Source organism: Nyctereutes procyonoides, unplaced genomic scaffold (assembly GCF_905146905.1).
Source record: "Nyctereutes procyonoides isolate TBG_1078 unplaced genomic scaffold, NYPRO_anot_genome, whole genome shotgun sequence".
NCBI classification, from domain to species: Eukaryota; Metazoa; Chordata; class Mammalia; order Carnivora; family Canidae; genus Nyctereutes; species Nyctereutes procyonoides.
In genome coordinates, this window is record NW_026575146.1 from 35,430,968 (window position 1) to 35,452,422 (window position 21,455).

General features: G+C 44.8%; 1 protein-coding gene across 11 annotated transcripts in view; it reads right to left on the reverse strand.

The window, feature by feature from the left end:
* Positions 1–21,455, reverse strand: part of EPB41L2 (erythrocyte membrane protein band 4.1 like 2) — a 205,546-nt gene that overhangs the window by 59,515 nt on the left and 124,576 nt on the right. For all 11 annotated transcript variants that reach the window (XM_055312067.1, XM_055312066.1, XM_055312065.1 and 8 more), the window contains exons 4-6: positions 18,437–18,541; positions 3,831–3,873; positions 371–446 (exon numbers count right to left, since the gene is read on the reverse strand). In XM_055312067.1, the coding sequence (XP_055168042.1) occupies positions 371–446; positions 3,831–3,873; positions 18,437–18,541 (224 nt within the window). The remainder of the gene's footprint in view (positions 1–370; positions 447–3,830; positions 3,874–18,436; positions 18,542–21,455) is intronic.

Here is a 21,455-nt window from a genome sequence, read left to right on the forward strand (position 1 = left end):
AAATAACTCCAATGGGAGACTAGGACACAGGTACACAGGGGTTTTCAATAAAAAAAAATCTTAATATTAACCTGAAATATTAAATATCAACAATTTTTAGGAGGTAACATAAGAAACAAAGTTGGCAGCAATGTGACCTTTGTAATACTCCATGACTCAACTGTAAATGGAGAAGTTAAAAGTGATTAGGATTTTTGAAGCCAGAACCAATTCCAAGTATTTTGGAGTACACTCGTTCCCAAGGAAACATCTAGAACTCAGCTTCTGAAAAAATATCTTGGCTTTAATCCTGAAATCACCATTATTCTCCCAGAGAACAATAAATGAGAACTATTAGTAAAAATTTGTTTAAAATAGAAGTATAAAGTACCTGGTGAGATCTTCGGTCAACTGAGAAGGGTCAGGAGGATAAAACTTCACATTAAAGGTGAACAGCCAAGGAAGATCTGTAATTATCAAATATGGGTATTTATCCAAACAACAGAATGAGCATTTATTCTGATAAAAACTAAAGGCAAACAGTACATACATATAAGTCAGTTTGGAGAATTTCATTGTTTAAAGAAATCTATTTACAAAAACAATGAAAAATAAAAATTGCATAAATAACCCACTATCAGGGAACAAATTCACTTTATTTGAAAGAGAGCGAGAAAGGGAGCGGGAGAAACTCCAGCAGACCCCTCAGCAAGCTCAGAGCCCGACCAGGGGCTCGATCGCAAGACGCTGAGATCATGACCTGAGCTGAAATCAAGAGTCGGAAGCTCAACACACCACCCCACCCAGGGACCACAGATTCAGTTTTTATAAACATGGACTAATACTTCCAATTTTTTGTATGGCGATATGCAAAAATTTTACTATAACCTCCACATAATTGTTTTAAGGTTTATTTTAATCTTAGTATCTCTACATGTCAAATATTCCCTACTGTTTTTTTTTTAAAAAGTATTTTAGGATTTGTACATTGTTGGGAGAAGAGAGGTAATGATCAATTGATCACACAGCTATTCAAGAAATAGTAAATTGATCACACAGCTATTCAAGAAATAGTCAATGGGCTATCTGAACAAGTGTTAAAAGAAATCCCAAAGGGAGAGAACAGAAAAACATCCCAATACTCTAAGACAATAGAATCACCCCTAGATTTTAAGGAGTGACTGTAAGGTTACTCATTGTATATAACATATGCTTTGCGCTATTTTGTGCCACAAAAACGGATATAGCCAACAACCATGTTGGAAATGACTTATTAGAAGTTAAAACACTGCTATCTGTACATTCACCTGTTATTAATGCTTGATGTGTCATGCCTTGGATGGCTTTAAAAAAAAAAAGAAAAGAAAAGAAAGAAAAACACAATTCTGGGCAGAGGGCAGGTATTTTCCTAAAGGAATCCAAATAATTCCAGTGGCCAGAACTCAGGGTTGTGCTCAAAGTTCACAAGATTTCCAAATACAAACAAAAGTGTGTGCACGTTATTTCATTCTGTCTTTGACAGGCTCATGGTTGCTTTACTTGGACTTGAAAATTTTATTGAATCCTATGTTGGGATTTTATTGAATCCCATCTTTTCCAATATGTCATTTGTTTTTTTCTCCCCATCAGTACACTAACTTTCCTTTCACTCAGAAGTCAAGGAAGACTTCTTAACATGAGCACGCGCCTGCCTGGACAGGACTCCGGGGATAAGCTGCTGATAACAACGCTTGTATGTTAGCATTAATCATGCTACATTGTGAATTCAGTATTATCACAAATTTTACCTAGTGAAATATGAATAGTCCATTGAGCTATGGACCATTTATATAATAATCACATGCAGGTCTTATTTGTGTACATCTAAGGGAGACCTTGAGGCAAATTTTATTTTATTTTATTTTATTTTATTTATTTTTTATTTTTTAAGGCAAATTTTAAACAGGAACTAATAGGCTGTCAGTTTTCAAAAGTAACTGAAAATAGATGTTTACCTTTGCTAATCGCCTATTCACTGAAAAAATAACAATAAAAGTATAGCAGTGGCTGCGCCAAGATAAAATGAGCGGTTCCTGGGTTCCTTTTAACACAGGCAGAAAGGAAGAGGTAAAGGCAACAGCTGAAACTCCATTTCCTCAGCCTACTTTCCCCTCCAGACAGCACAGGATCCCGTTTAGAGAACCAGCTCCAATCCTCCAAAAAAAAAAGCCAAATCCTATTTGTTACTGTTATTCCTCTTGCCGAACCACAAGGGCAAAAGTCCTGAAAGAACTCTAAAAAGCTTCACCGATCACCAAAACACAAGACCGTGATTCAGAATCAGCAAGAGTCTTGCCTTCCAGAAACGAGGCATCTCCACGCCTAAGGAGTGGCACACACACATTTTGCCGGAGCAAAACCACAGAGACAGCTCCATGGAACCTCAATCCCGTTTCGGAGGTGACCCCGTTTTACGGTCTGGGTCATGCGGCAGGTCTGGTCTCTGATAAAGTGCAAGAACCGGGCGTCCGCACCTCCTGAACTCTCGCCTCTGCGGAGCACAGATCCCCTGCACAGAGGCGGGGGTTCCGAGGCATGCTGTGCGGCTTCCTCCGTGAGTGAGCAGAGCTTGTGTCCCTCACTGCTCCTTTTCCCTGTGCCCCCCTTTTCCATTATGAGCCTAGCCTTAGTGGGTGAGACGCCCCGATAATCAACCTGGCTGAAGAGGAGCAGGGGTGGGGCTCCAAGCCAGGGAGACCAGGCGCCCCCTTGGCTGGGGACTGCAGGCCTTGGGCCCCTGTCCTACCTCCTGACAAGGCCATTCTGTGCAAAGATCCTTTCTTTAAAAAGGTAAGGAAAGAGGAGTCTACAAGGAGAAGAAATGGGAAAAATAAGGTGTATGTCAGAATTTTAAAAAGGAGCAGAGAAGACATGATAGGAAAACTACCAAAAAAATTAATAATTTCAGGGAGGGAGAAAGAAAAAGCAACAAAGAAAACAACTGTGGAGAATCTAAAAGGAGACTGCGGGCAGACGGCAAGGAACAGAGGGAACCGCACGGATTCACTCCGGGGTGCTGGCGTCCGGAGTGACAAGTCACAGCTGAAGCCACCTGTACAAGGGGCGCCGTGCGGCTGTCACCCGGGGTGGTGGTGGGGGGCCAGCTCTGCTCATTCAGCCGCCCCGAGGCAAGGTAAGTGCCTTCTGGGCACAGACATCCTGACGCTGGTGTTGGGGGCGGGGGGGGTGGGCAGCAGGGGCAGGACCTGTGCGGGGAGCGGGGCGGGGGCACCTCAAGTCACCTCGGGAGTCTAGCGTGTGGCTAACGGGAAGGACTGGCTCAGAAGCCAGACCCGAGGGCTCGCAGAACAGCCCTGGACGGTGCACAAGGGGGTGGAGGCGCCGCCCGTCCACGCCCCTGCCCTGGAGCCTGCACCCCAGGACGTCTGAGCGGTGTGTCTACGCCTCTGGGCCAGACACAAGCCTGTTAATCAAACCAATTACACACTTCCAAAACAAAGTAGACAACGTGAGCTTAACTGGTCACCTAGAATAAAATTTACACCAACAGTGAAAGCTCGAGAAAGCAGCTCCTCACTCTCGTCCCCAGAGAGTCAGTGGTCACCTCAGGGGGCAGACGCCAGGAGGGAGGTCGAGGACCAGGGGTCTAGTATCTGTCCACCGGAAGGGTCCCTAGGCCCCACACAGGATAAGGTCACAGTCCTACACAAACCTTCAGCACCCTTAGCTTCCCTCAGGGTACAAACGTGCTCTCGCACGGCCTTCGTGTCCCCGTCCACAGCCCCGTGGGTTTCATTCAAGACAGACAGAAGGAAAGAAGAACTCAGAAGTATGATTATTTAAATACTCACTTCGCAGTTGTCTCTTTATTTCTTTCGCAGGATCTAGCCAGTTCTACAGGAGGAAGGGGAAGAAGAAGGTTCATTAAGCCATAAAACATATTCCAGAGTCCAAAATGGAACAGTTTACAGTTTACATACTTGAGCATAAACATGCATTCCTACGCGAAGCAGCTCTCACCTATTAGCATTCCATTGGGCTAAGTACTGATTCGGTTCTGAACGTGCGTGTGTATAAATAAAACATTAAAACACTTTTAAGGTTGGTCCCTTGGGCCTCATTTTCTTGGATGTGAAATCAAACACGTATCCCGGTGAGGAGACCCAACACACCTACATGTAGTCTTTGCTCTCAGCAGAAGCGCCAGCCATCAGCCCCTGCGGACACTGGAGACGAGCGCAGGTAAGGACCGTGAATAGCTCGTAAAAGCAGGTACACCCCAATCCAGAGGGTCATCCCAACTCCTAAAGCCAACTTCTCCTCCCCTTAGAACTTCCATTCTCCCTGCACACGACGCTCTGGAGAAGGACCTTCAGACCAGCTGACGGCTTCCTTCCTGCTCCTCATGCAACATCCTTTTTAAACTTCATGCCAAGCTGGAGGTCCAGTCGTCAGGAACTCCCTTTCCCTCCCCCTTTCCACCCTTTGAGAGACTTAACATAAAAGATTCTGGGAAACTAGTATAGGATCTTAAAGCGAAAATGGCCAACTGTGAACTACTAAGTCCACACCACCTAAGGACATTAAACACTTACCTCTCAGTTATCAGCAACATATCCACCCAAAAAAGTGTCTAGACATCTATTTTTGTGCCTGTATTTCTTTGTATTTCCTCTGCGTTCCTCAGGTCCGGCCTCTCCAAGTTCACCCTACCTTATCTTCATTAATGCACCACAAGCACATTGTCTAAGATACAGCATATCGACTGAAATAGTCGAGCTTTAGACAACCTGAAGGTTGGGGGTGCTGGCCCCCACTCGCAGGCAGGAATCCACGTGTAAGGTGACCCCCGCCCATCACGTTGCTACTACAGCTGGCTGCTGACCAGAAATCTCACCAGCAACGTACACAAGTCACTTAACGCATATTTTACATGTTCTGTGCGTTGTACACCATGTCCTCGCGACAAAGTAAGCTAGAGAAAAGATGCTGAGAAAGTCCCGAGCGAATAGAGGGCCGTCCTGTATGTATTGAAAGAGCTCTGCACCGAAGCAGACCCTGCACAGCCCCAGGTCCGTAATCCAGGGTCCCCTCTAAGCCGCTTTACAGCCACCAAGTTTCCCCTGTGACCCCGAGGGGGACCTGCGTCCTGGTCACTCGGGGCCTCCTGCCCCTGACCCCCACCCCTGGCCTCCGCCCAGACAAGGGTGCCCCAGCACCACCTCAGGGTGTTCACAGACCCCACACACGCTCTGCGGCGCTGACCATGCCGAGGCCTCGGAGGGACCGACACCGCCTGTGGCCTCTGGTCATCCTAAAATACAAGTCCTAGTATTTCTATTAGAGTTGCTTTTATTTGCAAATTAGGTATTTATTAGTTAATTAGCTATTAAGTAGCTATTATTAGAATAATTAACTACTAACATCCCGAGTGGGATGTAATTTTATCATCTGGGGTCATAGATTCATAAGTAAAATGACATAATGACATAAAAATGACATAAAAATGACATAAAAATGACAATGTGACTTCTAAAGGAAATACAACTCTATTATCTATCATCTACTATCTATTATCTGCATTACCAGTCACAAACTAATAACATATATGTAACAAATACATAACAAATATTTAACAAATAGACTTCCTGGTTTTGACACTTGGAAAGTGCTGGATGGATTAAGAAGCAGACACAAAAAGAAGGGAAAAAAATCTGAGGACATAAATGCGCACAGCATACGCATGCCCATGCAGGACCCACACGCATGCACCCCACGTGAGATTACAGTGCAAAATTCCTATTCTTTCAAAGACTTGGCCACCCCACACATGGACTTTGGGATGGATGCTACGGGGAGTCCAGCTTGGCTTCCACCAACTCTATGAACTGGGGCTCCCCTCGGGCTCCCCGGAGGCTCGGGTCTACATGAGGACCAACACAACCTCACAGGGTGGTTCTTTTCAACCATTCGTTCAAATGCTTCCTGGAGAGTAAGTGCAAACGCCAAGTACCTCACCCAGCACCTCTAACAGATGATACATCGGCCTATCACCTTTGGGTATATATATCCCTTCTCACATAGTTATATTACTTTCAAAGGTGATAGGCTACCTGTATTAGAGAAGTTAATCTTTATATGAACATTTCTACCCACAAAAAAGTCACCAAATCATTCACTCTATACTCATGGGCCACGTGGAATAAAAAAATCAGACCCCTTGTCCTTAGAGACAACTGTCTGGATAATGCCCGCCCTTGAAGCTGTCCCACTGTAATGAAGAATCCTGCTGTAAGCAAAGGAACATGAGCAGCACAATCCCCTCTCATGAGAATAATCACCGATAACTAGTCCCTATGCTTTCATGTACACAGTAATGTATTACCTGCTAAAAAAGACAGATTTACCCATGGCCCACTTGAAACAGCCTCCTCCAGGGAGGTGGCCTGAGGGTCTCTACTTTGACAGTCCCAGGCAACTCATAATCGGGCAAGATGGGGATTTTCCTCAGTGCTTCCCAGACTTTAAGGTACAGGCAACAATGCAAAACTAAAAATAACTAAAATCCAGATCGGAATTCAACAAAATTTATCTTGGCTTCTTAGAAATTAAAAGTATTTTGGCAGCTACACTTAGGGGCAAGGACATTCATTCACTCAATTTGGTATCCTTCTCCTCACCTTCCCCTTTTTACCCCCACTCTGTACCCAAAGTATGAACTCATCATGTACTTATTTTCTGAATGAACATCAGGTGAACCAAGGAATAAATAAAAATTGCAAGGGAATCCTATCACAGATTGCAACAGAAGTAAATTAAAATGGGGTCCTAGAGTCCAGTGTTATTAAATCACCTTAGAACATGAAAGTGGAAGACTTGAATCAGTTGGTGGGGGAAGATAATACATCTTTACTTTCACTAATCTCTAACTGAAATTTAGCATTAACCACCAGTTATGAACATAGGAGAAAAAATCCTAGTTAATATGAGCAGTACCATTAGCTTTGTCACTCATGGGAATCAAAAACAGTTCCCTATCCCATTACGGTTGCTGCAGACCTTAAAGTATCTCTTAGGCTACCAATATTTTGAAATCACTGTAGGGATTAGATGCTGGTGATCATCCCAAATTTAATGAATATTTTGGAAATGTTATTTACTGGCTTCCCTTATAAGCCCGTGTATAACTTTATTATACAGTTAAAACCCTATTCTGAGAACTCAGCAGCCCACAGAATTCACTAGGCTGCCAAAGGAATACATGACAGCAAAAAAGGTTCAAAACAAAACAAAAACCTGTCTCAGAAGGTTACAGAAATCCAAGGAGCAAAGCAAATATCTGTATGCGTATTTCTTGTTGCACTGAAGTCCTTCTGTCCCCACCCCACTCCTGATCACTACCAACCTGAGGGCAAAGCACTCTTGGTTAACCAAGTCTTCTCTACCACATTTAAAAGGGGTTAAAGAAAGAGGATTTTCAATTATCCTCTAACAACAAAAACATCTAGAAAAAGATGGAAGCCCTGATTACAAATGCTGGTGTTGGGAGAAATGTCAGAGGCTGATGGTCTAAACGTCTGCGCACGGTGGGAATGGTCTCCCTCCCCCTAAGTGCCTATGGCTGCGAGAACACGTCCGGAAGCATGAGCCACGCGGGGTCCCCGCTGCCTTGGCTCCTGTAACGCTCCAAACTTCTACAATGCTGTCACCTCACAAGAACATCTGATCCCCTACGTGAGTGCTTCTCAAACCCTGAGAAGGTTGGAGTCATCCGAAGATCTGGTCAAAACACGGACATCAACTCAGTAAGTAAGGACCTGGAGTCTTCCTTCCTAACAAACTCCTAGGTGGGACCAATGCTGGGGGCCCCTGACCATCCTTTGCATAGTACAGCTGTAGACTGCTTTTAAGGTCTTTTCCCGAAAGTTGAAGGTTGAAAGACACTTTTCAAGACCTTTACCTGGCTTGCCAGGTAGGTGCCCAGGCTTCCCTGGCTCCTGCAGGAGCCCTAGCAATCCCTGCCCTCCACGTTTCCCTTCTTTGGACTCTGCCCACCGCACTGAACAGCTGTACCCAATAATGCCAAGTCCCGCGGCCTCTCCTCCACCAAGGTGCTAACCACTTCCGGCTGACCGAGGAGCCGCAGCAGCAGCCTACTAGTGGCCGAGAGTGTGGCTGCCTAGGCCGCGGGCCACCGAGAAGAGTGGACCTTGACACTGGCCCTGGAAACCCTCACCATATCTGCTTCCAAGTTCCTTGCTCCCCCAAAACACCCATCTTGCCTGCTTCCCTTTCAGCCTGGATGCTAGGAGCCCAGAGTTAGAGGTTTTCCAAAATGCTCAGCTGTGCCTCCCTTGCTCACGTTTGTCCATCCAGCCGGGTGAGAGACATTAGATCCATCCGACCTTGTATTACCAAATGTTAAAAGTATAAACTTGTCTAAAAGCTGCGAGTTCCCTTCAGAATTCACCGTGCTGAAGCAGATCCCTCCGAACCTTGGCCGCAATTAGGCCTAATGGAGCGCTGCCCTCGTGCTGGCGTTGGCAGAAAAGGGACAGGCTTTCTAGGTTTTGGTGACATGTTCACTACGCGTCTGGGAGGGCGGGATTCTAATTTCCACCTCTGGTATTAGAAGCTGCCACTGGACTGAATACAGATTTCATTAAATACTTTATATGTGACAAAGGGTTGTTTGTGTTTTTAGTTCCAGTTTCTGGAGGGAAATGGTCAGACTATCAGACAAACATTTTAATCAGTTTTCATAAAGTTAGCTGTCGATATCAACGGCACTTTTAACAAGCTCCTCTTTCAATATGGCTTGAAGCAAAGGAACATTTAATCTCGGGGCCAGGCGCCAAACTCTATTAACATCAAAAATTCAAGACAATATTTTTCCCTTTAAAGAGAGTCCAAACCCTTAATGATGGTTCCAGCTAGACATAAATACAAGAACTATATGGACTTGAAATTCCATATATAAACGAGTAACATGTTGCTTGATTCCACATATTTTTAACGGCATTTTCCACAGTAAAGTTTACATAAAACTTCTCAAGAGACATTAAGAAGTTCTGACACGAATAACGATACATTTTCATATGTAGAGCAAACTGAAAGGCTTCCAACTCAAGACCTCAACTATGAGACACAGCACTACACTAAAATCAAAGGAAAGTTTACATTTTCTATGGAAAATTTTCATACAAATAACTATGGCTTTATCTCACCTTCAATTTATATTATGTTGAAATGAGTCACTGAAATTTCTATAAATCCAGGTAATATTCAGCAGGAAAAGGGAAGCAGCTTAAATTCCTTTACCCAAAAGTGTCCTATTGTTGAAACTGCATGGGTTTCAAATGCAATAAGGCTGATGAACCAAAGTCGATACAATGGTAATATTATTCTTTGGAAAAATTAGGACACCATTCAAATCTAGATTAGAAAAAATAGGAGTTCTTTTGCCTACATGTCTTGAGGACTGATTTTTTTTTTACATCAGCGAGAAGGAATAAAAAAAGATACAAAAGTTATGAAAGCAAATCAGATTATATGTGAAAAATACACTGCCAGTGACATGTGGGCCCTCATTTTCTGAAAAGTCAGGATTTCAGAAGGACACCCCAGTGTTCTAGGGTTAAAGCCTGGATAACAAAGCATGTGCCTAACCACATGGGCCTTCTCATCTCCCATTTCACAAGAGAAACTACAAAGTAAAATAAGGAATTAGGAGTTCCTGATTTAACAGGTTTTTCTGTTTTTCTGTCAGCGGGGATCCTGTGTTGAATCCCTCCACATTGAACTTCATCCCAATTCTCTGCCTCAAGGACCTGAGCCTGCTGAGGTCTCTGGCCATCCTTTGCACACTGAGCCCTGCCATCAGTTTCCACCTCTGCAGGGTTCATCCCATTCTCAGATACAACACCCTCCCTCTCCTTTTAAGTTTTCTACCCATTTATTCTCACAGCAGCAGCTCTTCAAGGCCTTCTTTGGACCTTCACCCGTCGGCCCCAGCCATTTCCTCCCGAACTATTAGTCCATTTCAGTTTATGTTCCCTCCCGTGTCCCCATGAGTAATCAGCTGGATTACCATCCTAGCAGCAGCTCTGGTTTTCTAGATCTTCCGTCCATCTTACCATAACCACCACGAGCACAGCCACCTGGGAACCCCCCACGACACCCCATTTCCCCAGTCTTCTCCCCAGGGAGCCGATGGTACCACCAACATATTCCGTGGCCATCATAACTGTATGATCTCCGGCCTCGGCTGGACTGGCTCAACGGCGATCCACATATTTGTCCTCAGCTGTCTGCGTCCCGGGGCCCGCTGCGCATCCCCCTCCCGTTACTCTTGGCGGAGGGGTCTACCCTTGATTCCTCAGAGCTTTGAAGGGGCGCTTGATGAAGACGGACTCTGAGCAGCCCCACTCCTGAACTCACTCTTGCAGACGAGGGATGAGCCGCCTGCTTCATTCCAGGCTCGTCCTCTTCTGGACTCTGGAGCCTTCCATCATCATTCCTTTCCTCCTCCTCGGGCATTCCTACAACCACAGTCGGAGTCCTTCCATCCAAGCAAGTCAACCAACCCTCCAGGTCCCTACTGCATGTGCTGCCCTGTCCTACGTGCTTCAGGTTCATGAGAGACTGCTTCAGGTTCAACTCATACAATGGAGTAAAATGTCACTTGACTTCCACAGTCACAGCAGCCACCATTTCAACAGATTGACAACCATCTGTGGTGAGCAGCAGCCATGCTGGATGGAGCAGTCTAGAACATCCGTCATCCATCACGAAAGGCTCTGTGGGACCATGCTGGTCTACATCCTCTTGTATCATTCTCACACCTGTCCTCCTCGTCACAGCCAGCTTTCTTTAAATAGTCTATACTCACTCTCATATTTTAAGATTCATTTGAGAGAGAGGATGAGCCATGGGGGGCGGGCAGAGAGAGAGGGAGACTCAGGGCTCACCCCAGGACTCCAGGATCATGACCTGAGCCAAAGGCAGACACTCACCTGGCTGAGCCATGGGGCACACCATCCCACTCACATTCTGTGAGCTAACCTTCCTCAGCCTCACCTTCCCCAATCCCCAAACACAACGTAGCCAACAGCCTCTAAGCATTTCCCACTTAGCAGAATGGAAACAAGATCTCATGTCTGCCCACAACTCCGAACTACACTGCTTCCCCATGGACCCTGTGAACAGGTCTCCACCGAGCTCCAGCTCCCAAGCCCGCCATCACCCTCACACCCCAGAGATGATGGGCCACACGGTCCTCTACAGACACTCCCTACTCAGCATCTGTCTCCTGTCCTCACTTCTTATGTCGCCGCCTTAGTTTCCATCACCTCTGGACCGGACACCGGACCTTCCTGCCTCTCACCTCCGTCCCCAACGATCTCCCTCCACACCACAAACAGGGCCCTACTTCTGACATGAAAATCTGACGTGGCACATTCTAAAAACCCTTTATGTCAGGATAAAAGTCTAGATGTCTTAGCGTGAGACACACAGCCTTCCAAAAACCGTTCTTCGCTTAGCTTCCCATGATCACCAGCATTCCCCACAGAGCCACCCTAAAGTAACCCATGACGTCAGATAAAACCCTATGCCTGCTGAGAAAACACAGCTTCAAGACGAGTTCTCACTCCTCCGCCCACCTTGCCCATTGCTCGCAGGTCCCTCCTGCACAGACCCTGGAGCCCACGTCCTCCGGCCCCGTCAAACAGCTTGGAATTCCTTACACACCACCACTCTTCACACTGGAGCTATTCCTTTCTTCTGCACAGAACGTCCCCTTCCTGCCCATATCCAGATTATTGGTCATAAGTCTCAATTTCTATGATAGGATGTTAATATCAAACTGCTTCTATCATTTCTAAAATTTATAGATTGACCTATATATACGACAATATAAATATTTCAAGCCCTCGTCAGCTAATAAAACAATAGATGTCCAGCTGATAGGGTACATTAAGTTGTGTCACTGAACTCAGATTACTAGAAGCCCACATACGTGGGTAATATTAGCCTCACTGCCATGGTCAGAAGGTTTGTGTCTCCCTATAACCCCTACATGGAAATCTTAATTCCAATGTGATGCTATGAAGAGGTGGGTAACTGGGTCATGAGAGTGGAATGGTCATGATCAGGATCAGCACTCCCCACAGAAGAGGCTCCAGAGAACTCTGTTGTCCTTTCCACCACATGAGGACACTGCAAGAAGTCACCAGATACCAAAGCAGAGCCTCACCAGATACCAAATTTGCTGGAGCCCTGATCCTGAACTTCCCAGCCTTCAAAAAGGTGATTTATTCTGATAACCCATCCAGTCTGATATGTTGTTCTAGCAACCCAAATGGACTAAGACACTGACCAAAAAGTCAATCTATTTTCTGTCCCAAAACGTGTGAGGGATGGGTCATCTCCCACCTACTTACACAGCCCGTAACATAACAGCCTTGAACATCCCCTACACAAACAGCAGCAGCGCTATTCCTAAACTGAGAAGAGTGGAATCATGGCATATCCAGTGAGCCTGGTTGGGTGGGTGGGTGCACATGTGGGTGCACGGGTGTCATGAGCGGTAAGTAAGACTGAGTAGGAGAAAAACAGGTTTCCTACTTGGAAATTCATCTCCCAGGTGATCTGGCAAGAAGGAAACAGCCCCTGGGGCACCTGGGTGGCACAGTCCGTTAGACGTCGGACTCCTGGGTTTTGGCTCAGGTCGTCATCTCAGGTTCGTGAGATCAAAAGCCCCATGTCAGGCTCCTCACTGAGCTCAGAGTCTGCCTGAGATTCTCTCTCCTTCTGCCCCTCCCACTTATGCATGCTCTTGCTCCAAAATAAACCTTTTTAAAACAAGGGAGAAAGTTTTTTAGAGAAGCACTGGCATGGAATCTCGCAGTCACTAGTGGCAAGTCAGGCCATCCCTTAAATTCACTGACACACAGAAACATCAACTGGAAAACTGCTACTGGGGACACAGCCCAGAATATCCTCCCACAACCCATTTATGAAGTCCTGCAGGATGTCTTTCAGAATCTGGTAAGATGGAAAGTCCTTCTACGGCAAGATGACCTTCTTCCATCCTTCCAGTCAGGACACCCATGAACACTGTACCCATTTTCATACCTTGCCTGACAAAGCTAAGAACTGCTGAGTTTTCTATTTTTTTCCTTCCTAGTTTACTTGGTTTTGAATCTTACCTTCCACATTTACTGCCTCGGTGGCCTTGGGTGAATCATTTAACCTCTCTATGCCTCAACTTTCTGTATTTATAAAGTGTGGTTAATAATACCAACCTTTCAGGGCTGTTCTGAAGACAAGACGAGGCGACGTGTGAAGTGCTGCAATAGTGCTGGTGCATTGTGAGAATCCCAGAATGATTAGCTATTAATAGTTAGGTCGATTTTATTTGACTGTTTTTTTAAGTAGGCTCCATGCCCAGTACGGAGCCCAACACGGGACTCACAGACTCACAACCCTGAGATCAAGCCCTAACCTGAGATCAAGAGTCAGACGTTTAACTGAATGAGCTGCCCTGGAGCCTCTATTCAGGATATATTTTTTTTATGATAAAAGCCACTTTGGAATCTTTTAAAATGAAGTTATAAATAAGCATGTCTAACTAGGAGCCTCAATATAAATAGGATATTCCCATCTAGAAATAAAACCACCCTACAGCACTCTGTATCGAGACAGAGTCCACCTGGAGTGCTAGCAGCCACTTTTTTTTTTTTTTTTTTTTTTAAGAAAGAGGGATACACAGGAAGAGGAAGAGAGAAAATCTTAAGTAGGCTCCACGCCCAGTGCAGAGCCTGACCTGGGGCTCGATCTCATGAGCCAAAATGCTTAACTGAGCCACGTAGGTGCCCATTCTTTAAAGCACATATAAAATTAATTTATTCTTCTAAAAGTTGTTATCTGACCTAAAGTCAACATGTCTTGAAAAATGACATGCGTGATATACCCTGCCATCCCCCTAACTGAGCCCTCCCCAACTCACTAAAAGGCACCTCCATCCAGCTGGCCAGCCTCCCAGGCCTTACTAGTGTTATGTCATCCCTCACACCCAATCATCACACTGATTCTTCCTCCTTCCTCAACCAATCTTAAATTCTTTACTTGACTAGGGGCTTACTGTCGTCACTATTTTTTAGTATACAGTTCAGCAATGCTAACCTTATTCACATTGTTGTGCAAGAGATTCTGAAACTCTTTCATCTTGCAAAATTGAAACTCTATACCCACGGAACAGCAGGCGCCCCCTGCCCCTGCCGGCAGACACGGTTCTACTTTCCATTTCCACGAGTGTGACTATGGATACCTCAAATAAGTGGATCACAGTGCTTGGCTTTTTGTGGCTTATTTCACTTAATGTCCTCTAGGTTCAACCATGTTAGAGCATGTGATAGACTTCCTAAGGCTCAATGATATTCCATTCACCACATTTTGTATATACCACGCTTTGTTTATCTAATTCATTCATCAGTGGACACTGGGCTACTTCCACTTCTTGGCTACCATGAATAATGCTGCAATGAACACAGGGGTGCAAACATCTCCTAAAGATCCTGCTCTCAGTTCTTTTGAATATATACCCAGAAGTGGGACTGCTGGATCACATAGTTTTATTTATAATTTTTTGAGTATTTTCCTGCTTTGAGTGCTTATACTGTTTTCTGCAAGAGCTGCATCATTTAACATTACCACTACCAATGCACAAGGGTCCCAATCTCTTGGTATCCTTGCTAAAGCTTCTTATTGTGTATTTCTGCTAGTGGCCATCCTAATGGGTGTGAGATGGCACAAAGGCAGTATTTAATATATATTTGATAATGTTTAACTAGATTGAGGTTACACAGACAAAAATGTATGATCTCTACCCTCAAGTTCCTAAAGGAACGGGGAAAAATGATGGACACAAATAAGGTTTGGGCTAAATGTCTAGATAGATAACAGATGGAAGAAACTGTCAACTCTCCTTGAGTGGGAGCAGGAGACAGGGTGGTGGTGAGCAGTCAAGCTAAATCTCCTAGAGTAGGATACTTAAGTAGGCATCATATACCAAAAAAGTAGGATATCTTAAGTAGGCATCAAATACCAAAAAAAAAAAAAAAAAGGAGGGGGGAAGAGGGCACGCCAAATGTAAAGAATAGTATATTCAAGCAGCAGCTATGGTACGGACCAACAAAGCTCTTATGAGGAGAGAACTTTGGTGTGGATTGAACCCAGACTCTATGTGGGAGGTTACTGAGAAATGAAATAAGAGCAGTAGAACATTGTCAACCACCCCGAGAGGGTCAGGCTGGATCTACTCAATGGTGCTAAACCAGGGAGTGCCAAGATCAAACAGGAGCTCCTGAGATCTCAGTCTAGCAGCAGCGTGGTGTGTGACCATGGGGGCCGGGACCAGATGGTTCATCCACGTGGGAGGATGACAATATTGTCAAAGCAAGAGAGGACAGGGGTCAAACCTAAGTCCAAACCGTGGACCAAGAGAACTAGGAGAGGGATGTTAGTAGGTAGACGAAGAACAGACCTTTTTGACTGATAAGCAATGGAAGCATGTGGAAGGAGTGGAAGGACCCACTCTACAGGAGATGGATGAGGCTTAAGGGGGAAGATGCCGGTTTGCTTTGAGACCACTGAGTGCAGTGTCCAGGAGGCAGTTAAAGAGGAGTCTGAGATTCAGGTCAAAGATATGGATTAGACACATATACTGGAAGTCATAAAAATAAAAACTGGTGGATCCCACTATCTAAATACCACTCTTTCTCATGTAAATCTAGGGTTGCAGAAATACCAGATGTCTTTATGTAGCATATCCTGTTTCTACTAACAGAATGTGTTTTTCTACATGTTTTACAACATACTAGATGGCTTCCTTCTTTCACAAAGCTTAAGTGCTCTTATGACTCTCCCATATGTAATTGCAGAAAAAGTGGATAATGATAGCCAAATTCCCACCACTTTCTTTTTTATAGCTTTTAGGACTAGCATAAGGGCATATGGTTGGAAATATTATCAAAACCGCCCTTAATTTCAAGTCTAAAAAAAGCACATCGTTTATTTAGTCAAATATCTGATACGTTACTACATCTGAGAAACGCATTCTAAACAGAATTCTAATGGAGAATACTACCATATTATTCTGCAGGCAGACATGCAATTTAATTGTCTTTCGTTTAAATGTGGAATTAAACCACAAATTAGGCATCAAGGCTTTAAAACTAAGCAAGCTGAGAAAACTAAATTTATATGTAATTATCACCCTTAATACCCCGTATTTCATTACCAAGACATATAAACAATGACAGCATGTGGGCAAATAAACTTTCCCGCCTATGTTCATCCACTGACTGTTTTCTTCTGTTGACTGTGACGTACAGGTTAGAAACAGCAAGGCCACTTCCTTCGCCGTGACCAGGGGCTCAGGCATCCCCAGACAGAAGATCTCGGCGAGGCTGTCCACAGCCACAAGCTAACAGACTTAAGAGGGCTTCGCTTGGGATGCAACAGGATCAAACCTTTACTCTTCACTCCTCCACTCAGCCTTCTCCGCCAGTCACATCCCATTACTCAAAGTACAGTAGAAGAGGAATGGCCCTTTCTTAACAAGGAGGAAAGTGCTAGAGACTGACTGTATGTGTGTCCCCCACCCCCCATTCATATGTTGAGACCCAAACCCCAGTGTGCCAATATTTGAGGGCCTTTGGGAGGTGATGAGGTCATGGAGGCAGATCCCTCATGAGTGGGAGCTGTACACGTATGGAGAAGCCTCGGAGAGCTCCCTGCCCTTCTGTTTGTGAGGACACAGAACACATTATTCACATGGGCCAGAAAGTGGGCCCTCCCGGGACACTGAACCTTTTGGCATCTTGATCTTGGCCTTCTCAGCCTTCCCGTGTTATTTATGAAGCACTCTGACTATGGCACTTTGTTAGAAATGCCCAAACTGACCCCGACAGAAGGCTGATAGTTACCTAGCTAATTGCCAGATTGGATTACTACTGCCCCCCGTGATTTATATAGGAGACTGAGAAGCCCTGCCAGTCCCTGGAATTAGCAGTAGGCATCAGAGCCTCCGAGGCTCCTGCTTAGTGTCTTGGGAAATTCCTGGGGCAGAACAATCTCAACACACTTGATGCCAGGCAGATTTGCATGGGGTGCCGGCCGGTCAATCTGCCGCCTGCGCCAGGCTGGGCCCCACCTCCTTTCCTGCCTCCCCGTAACCCGACAATAGGGCAAGGAACACATCACCCCACACAGCCACCAGTCTGTCCAGCAAGGCAAGCGCTCTCCCAAGCCCCCAGACAAGTGCACATTGCTTCCAATATGCTTTCTTCCTTGCATTTTAGAATGTTTCACCACTTCAAAAAGAACCCTCCTATCCATGATCTGTTAGTCCCTCCTTTCCCCCAACACCTCTCTCAGCCCCTTGCCACTACTAATCTACTTCCTGTTTCCATTGATTTGTCCACTCTGGATATTTCAAACAAATAATCATATAAATATGGTTATTGGTGTCTGGGTTCTTTTACTTAGCATGTTTTCAAGATTTATCTATGTAGCATTTATCAATACTTACTCTTTTTTTAATTATTTTTTTTAATTATTTTATTTTTTCACCCAGTCCTCATCCTTCCAAGTGTCCCCCTCAGTCACCCCAACCACCTCCCTTTCCACCACCCCTTGTTCGTTTCCCAGAGTTAGGTGTCTCAATTCCTAGCATACAGGTGGATTCAAGAGCTAAAAAATTCAACATAAAAATTTTTAAATCCGTTCTTTCAGTCTCTAATAATTAACACAGAATCAGACATCCCTTCTGTCTGCATATGGTACTAGTGGGAAAACATACACACACAATGGCGGAAACTTTTAGGTGATTCTCTCTACATAGGTTTTTTTTAAATTTTTTTTTTATTTATTTATGATAGTCACACACAGAGGCAGAGACACAGGCAGAGGGAGAAGCAGGCTCCATGCACCGGGAGCCCGACGTGGGATTCGATCCCGGGTCTCCAGGATCGCGCCCTGGGCCAAAGGCAGGCGCCAAACCGCTGCACCACCCAGGGATCCCTCTACATAGGTTTTTAATACTTACCTAATTTCAACAATAAATATAAAATATGTCAAATTATTTTAAGGGTAAATTTTATACTGCTTAAGAAAAAAAAATACAGGGATCCCTGGGTGGCGCAGCGGTTTGGCGCCTGCCTTTGGCCCAGGGCGCAATCCTGGAGACCTGGGATCGAATCCCACGTCGGGCTCCCGGTGCATGGAGCCTGCTTCTCCCTCTGCCTGTGTCTCTGCCTCTCTCTCTCTCTCTCTCTCTCTCTCTCTCTCTCTCTCTGTGACTATCATAAATAAATAAAAATTAAAAAAAAAAGAAAAAAAAATACAGTATTTTTCTAAGAGATACAAATAAAGTTGAAATCATTTCACTTACTTTCTGCTCAGGGCTTTCCTGAAATAAAAGTCCAAAGTAGTCCTTCTCCAGGAGATTGAGATGTTCACACACTTTGTCAAATAACACTTGTCCCTTAGCACGTTTCTGGGGGAAAAAAGAAATGGTATCCTTACTTTTCCAGCACCAAAGATTCCGTGAATATGGTAAATAAAGGACTTCACATCAGATAACATTATTTAGCATAATGGATTTGTTTCCCAATCTTTTATAATACAAAAGAGTGATTAACAACTTTTTCACTTTAGAATCCTCCTCCCCTGCCACAGACACAAAGCTTAAATTCTAAAATGAAAGCATGATTAAACGCTCTCTGCTTTACTTCCTACTCTATAAAATATAAAAAGGACTCCAAAAGTAGGACGCTAAGGGTTCGTTTATTTTTAAGATGGTACAAAAATATCTCCGATCGCCTACGCCAGCTCCTCAGGGCGGCTGACGTCCTCTCCACAAGCCGCGTGCTCCCCCAGGAAAAGCGTTCGGGCCTGCTCTTCACTTATCCTAACACGATGTATCCCATCGGTTCTCAGGTTTGATTCTTGGAGACTAGAAAAAAATAATTTTTTTCAATTCAGGCGAAGCTTCTTCTTGAGAATGACGGGACACTTCCTCTTCAGAACAAAAGTTCAGGATACAAGGTGATGGAACTCGGAGAGTAAGGTCAACTGCCCCCAAGGATGTAACGTACCTTCTGCCTTAAACAGTTCACTGTATTTTGAATTTTAATTTAAGAAACTGCTCTCAAGCGAGATGTAAAGGCCTTTGACAGCCCCAGAAAAGTTCACTGTCAACCAGCGGCAAGGCGTCAAGCGGGGACTGGTCTCCACTCAGGATGCGCGGCCCTGGGCAGGCCCCTTCCCCGCGTGGAGGTGAGCCACCCTGGGCCCCCCTCGGACGTCGGCATCCTCAGAACAATGCCCTCCCGCCACCACAGGGACACTCCGTCACCTTCCCCGCATGGAAGAGAACATCTCCCACGGGCGCATCCCAAACAACCTAACGAGGCATCGACGACGTCTCAGGGTCGAATCAGTAGGACCCCGACACAGGATCCCGAGACAGTCTCAAAGAAACTCAGTTCAAGCACTGGTTTCACTCCCCGAACCTTTTCCTCCTCCCCTTGGTGGGAGCAGAGTTGGAAAACTCGTGTCTGAAAGACGTGCAAAGGAGAATCTGGAACTTCCATTGGTAAAACCTTTAGTAGTAATGTTTCTTTAAAAAAAAAAAAAGGAGAGAAGAGGAAAAGAATCGCACCAAAGAGAGGAAAGAAGGAAGAAGTGACATCATTCCAACATGACAAGCACTGCACCTTCACTGTTATCACTGCAGATTCAGAAATTAGGGACACTTAAAATAGACAGGTGTTTATAGGTCTGCATATTCAAAGTACGTGAAATAGGGGCACCTGGTGGCTAAGTGTCAGCCTTCGCTCAGCTCGGGTGGTCACCCCGCGGTCCTGGGACCCAGCCGAGCCTTGGGCTCCCTGCGCAGGGGGGAGTCTGCTTGCCTCTCCCACTCCTACCCCCCACCCCTGCTCTCTCTCAAATAAATAAATATCTTTAAAAAAAAAAAAAAGAAAGTACCTAATTCTACAGTAGTAAGGAAGAGTATTGCATTCTGGATCCCAAACACCAAAGTTCTACGTACATTCCCATTATTGACAAAATTACGTGACCAAGGACAAGACACTTTCCTTCCATTTGCCTTAATTTTCACACCTGTGAAATGGGGGGTAACAGCATCCTCCACAGGCCGCGGTGGGTGCTGGACAGGCCGCTACACACGGAGAGCCTAGGACAGCGTGCGAGGCCTCATGCTTACTTAATGTGGGGGCCCACCGTGAGGGGCTGGAGAGTCTCGAACACGAAGAGGGACTAAGTGCACTTACACAAGATTTTGGTTTAAGCTTTTAAAATGGAAGGTTCTGTATTTCATTATTTGGTCTGCATGCAATTATTAACCTACATAATTAAAACTTTGAATTCAGAGGTATTTTAAATTAACTTTATGAGGAGAAGGGAACTCAAAACATAGCAGCTGGCTTTCTTAAATGTACAGTAAAATCTATGGTCTCTTTTTTTATAGGAACCTGGAGTTGATGTGAAGATATATGGTTGCAAATAGCAGCAAAGAATTTTTTTTTTAGGAGAGTGAGCAGGTGCCCATATCGGGGTGAGGGAGGGCTGCAGAGACAGGGGCAGAGGGGACCCCCAGCTCAGCACAGAGCCCCTGACACAGGGCTCCTTCTCATGACCCAGAGATCATGACCTGAGCAGAATGCTCAACTGACTGTGCCACCCAGACGCCCCAAAGAATATCCTGGAGATAATCAATAATTCAAGATAGAAGTAGTGAATTCTCTGCATTAATTTCAACATTATTCATTTCTGAATGTCTAGTGGGTAGAAAACCGCCCATCAAAATAAGTGGTCAAAAAATACTGACTGAATCAACTGAAAAAAAGCACTATGGTGTACTATATGTAACATTCCTATTTTTAATAAGGTGACACTAACCTACTCAGCCCCTAGTGAAGGACCATAGCTACGACGTCAGCACCCACTTTGTAACTAGCAACTTTCCTTGTCTGAGATAACAAAGTGAGCCATCAACTACAGCCCCCGCCACATCCATCTACTTGGACATCATACTGATGCATTTACAATGAGGTATAAATGACTTGCAGGGAACAGTTTATCTCCTATACAGCAGAGATTATCATCTTATTTAGAAAGACACTAAAAACTCAACAGAAGCTAACATAAGAAGTTGACCTTTAATCAGATAAAGCTCCCAAACTTATCATTTCTAAAAAGGTCTGGCTGTATGTGACCACTGCTTTCAAATGAGTGAAACCACCTAGCTGTAGACATCAGGAAGAAATGCAACAGACTCAAAAGGAGAGTCCTACTATTTGGTGATAACACTATTTGAAGTTAGGGTAAAAAGGATGTTTAAGACAACCCACGTCCGTGAACACATACTTCAGTTCAAAGAAAAC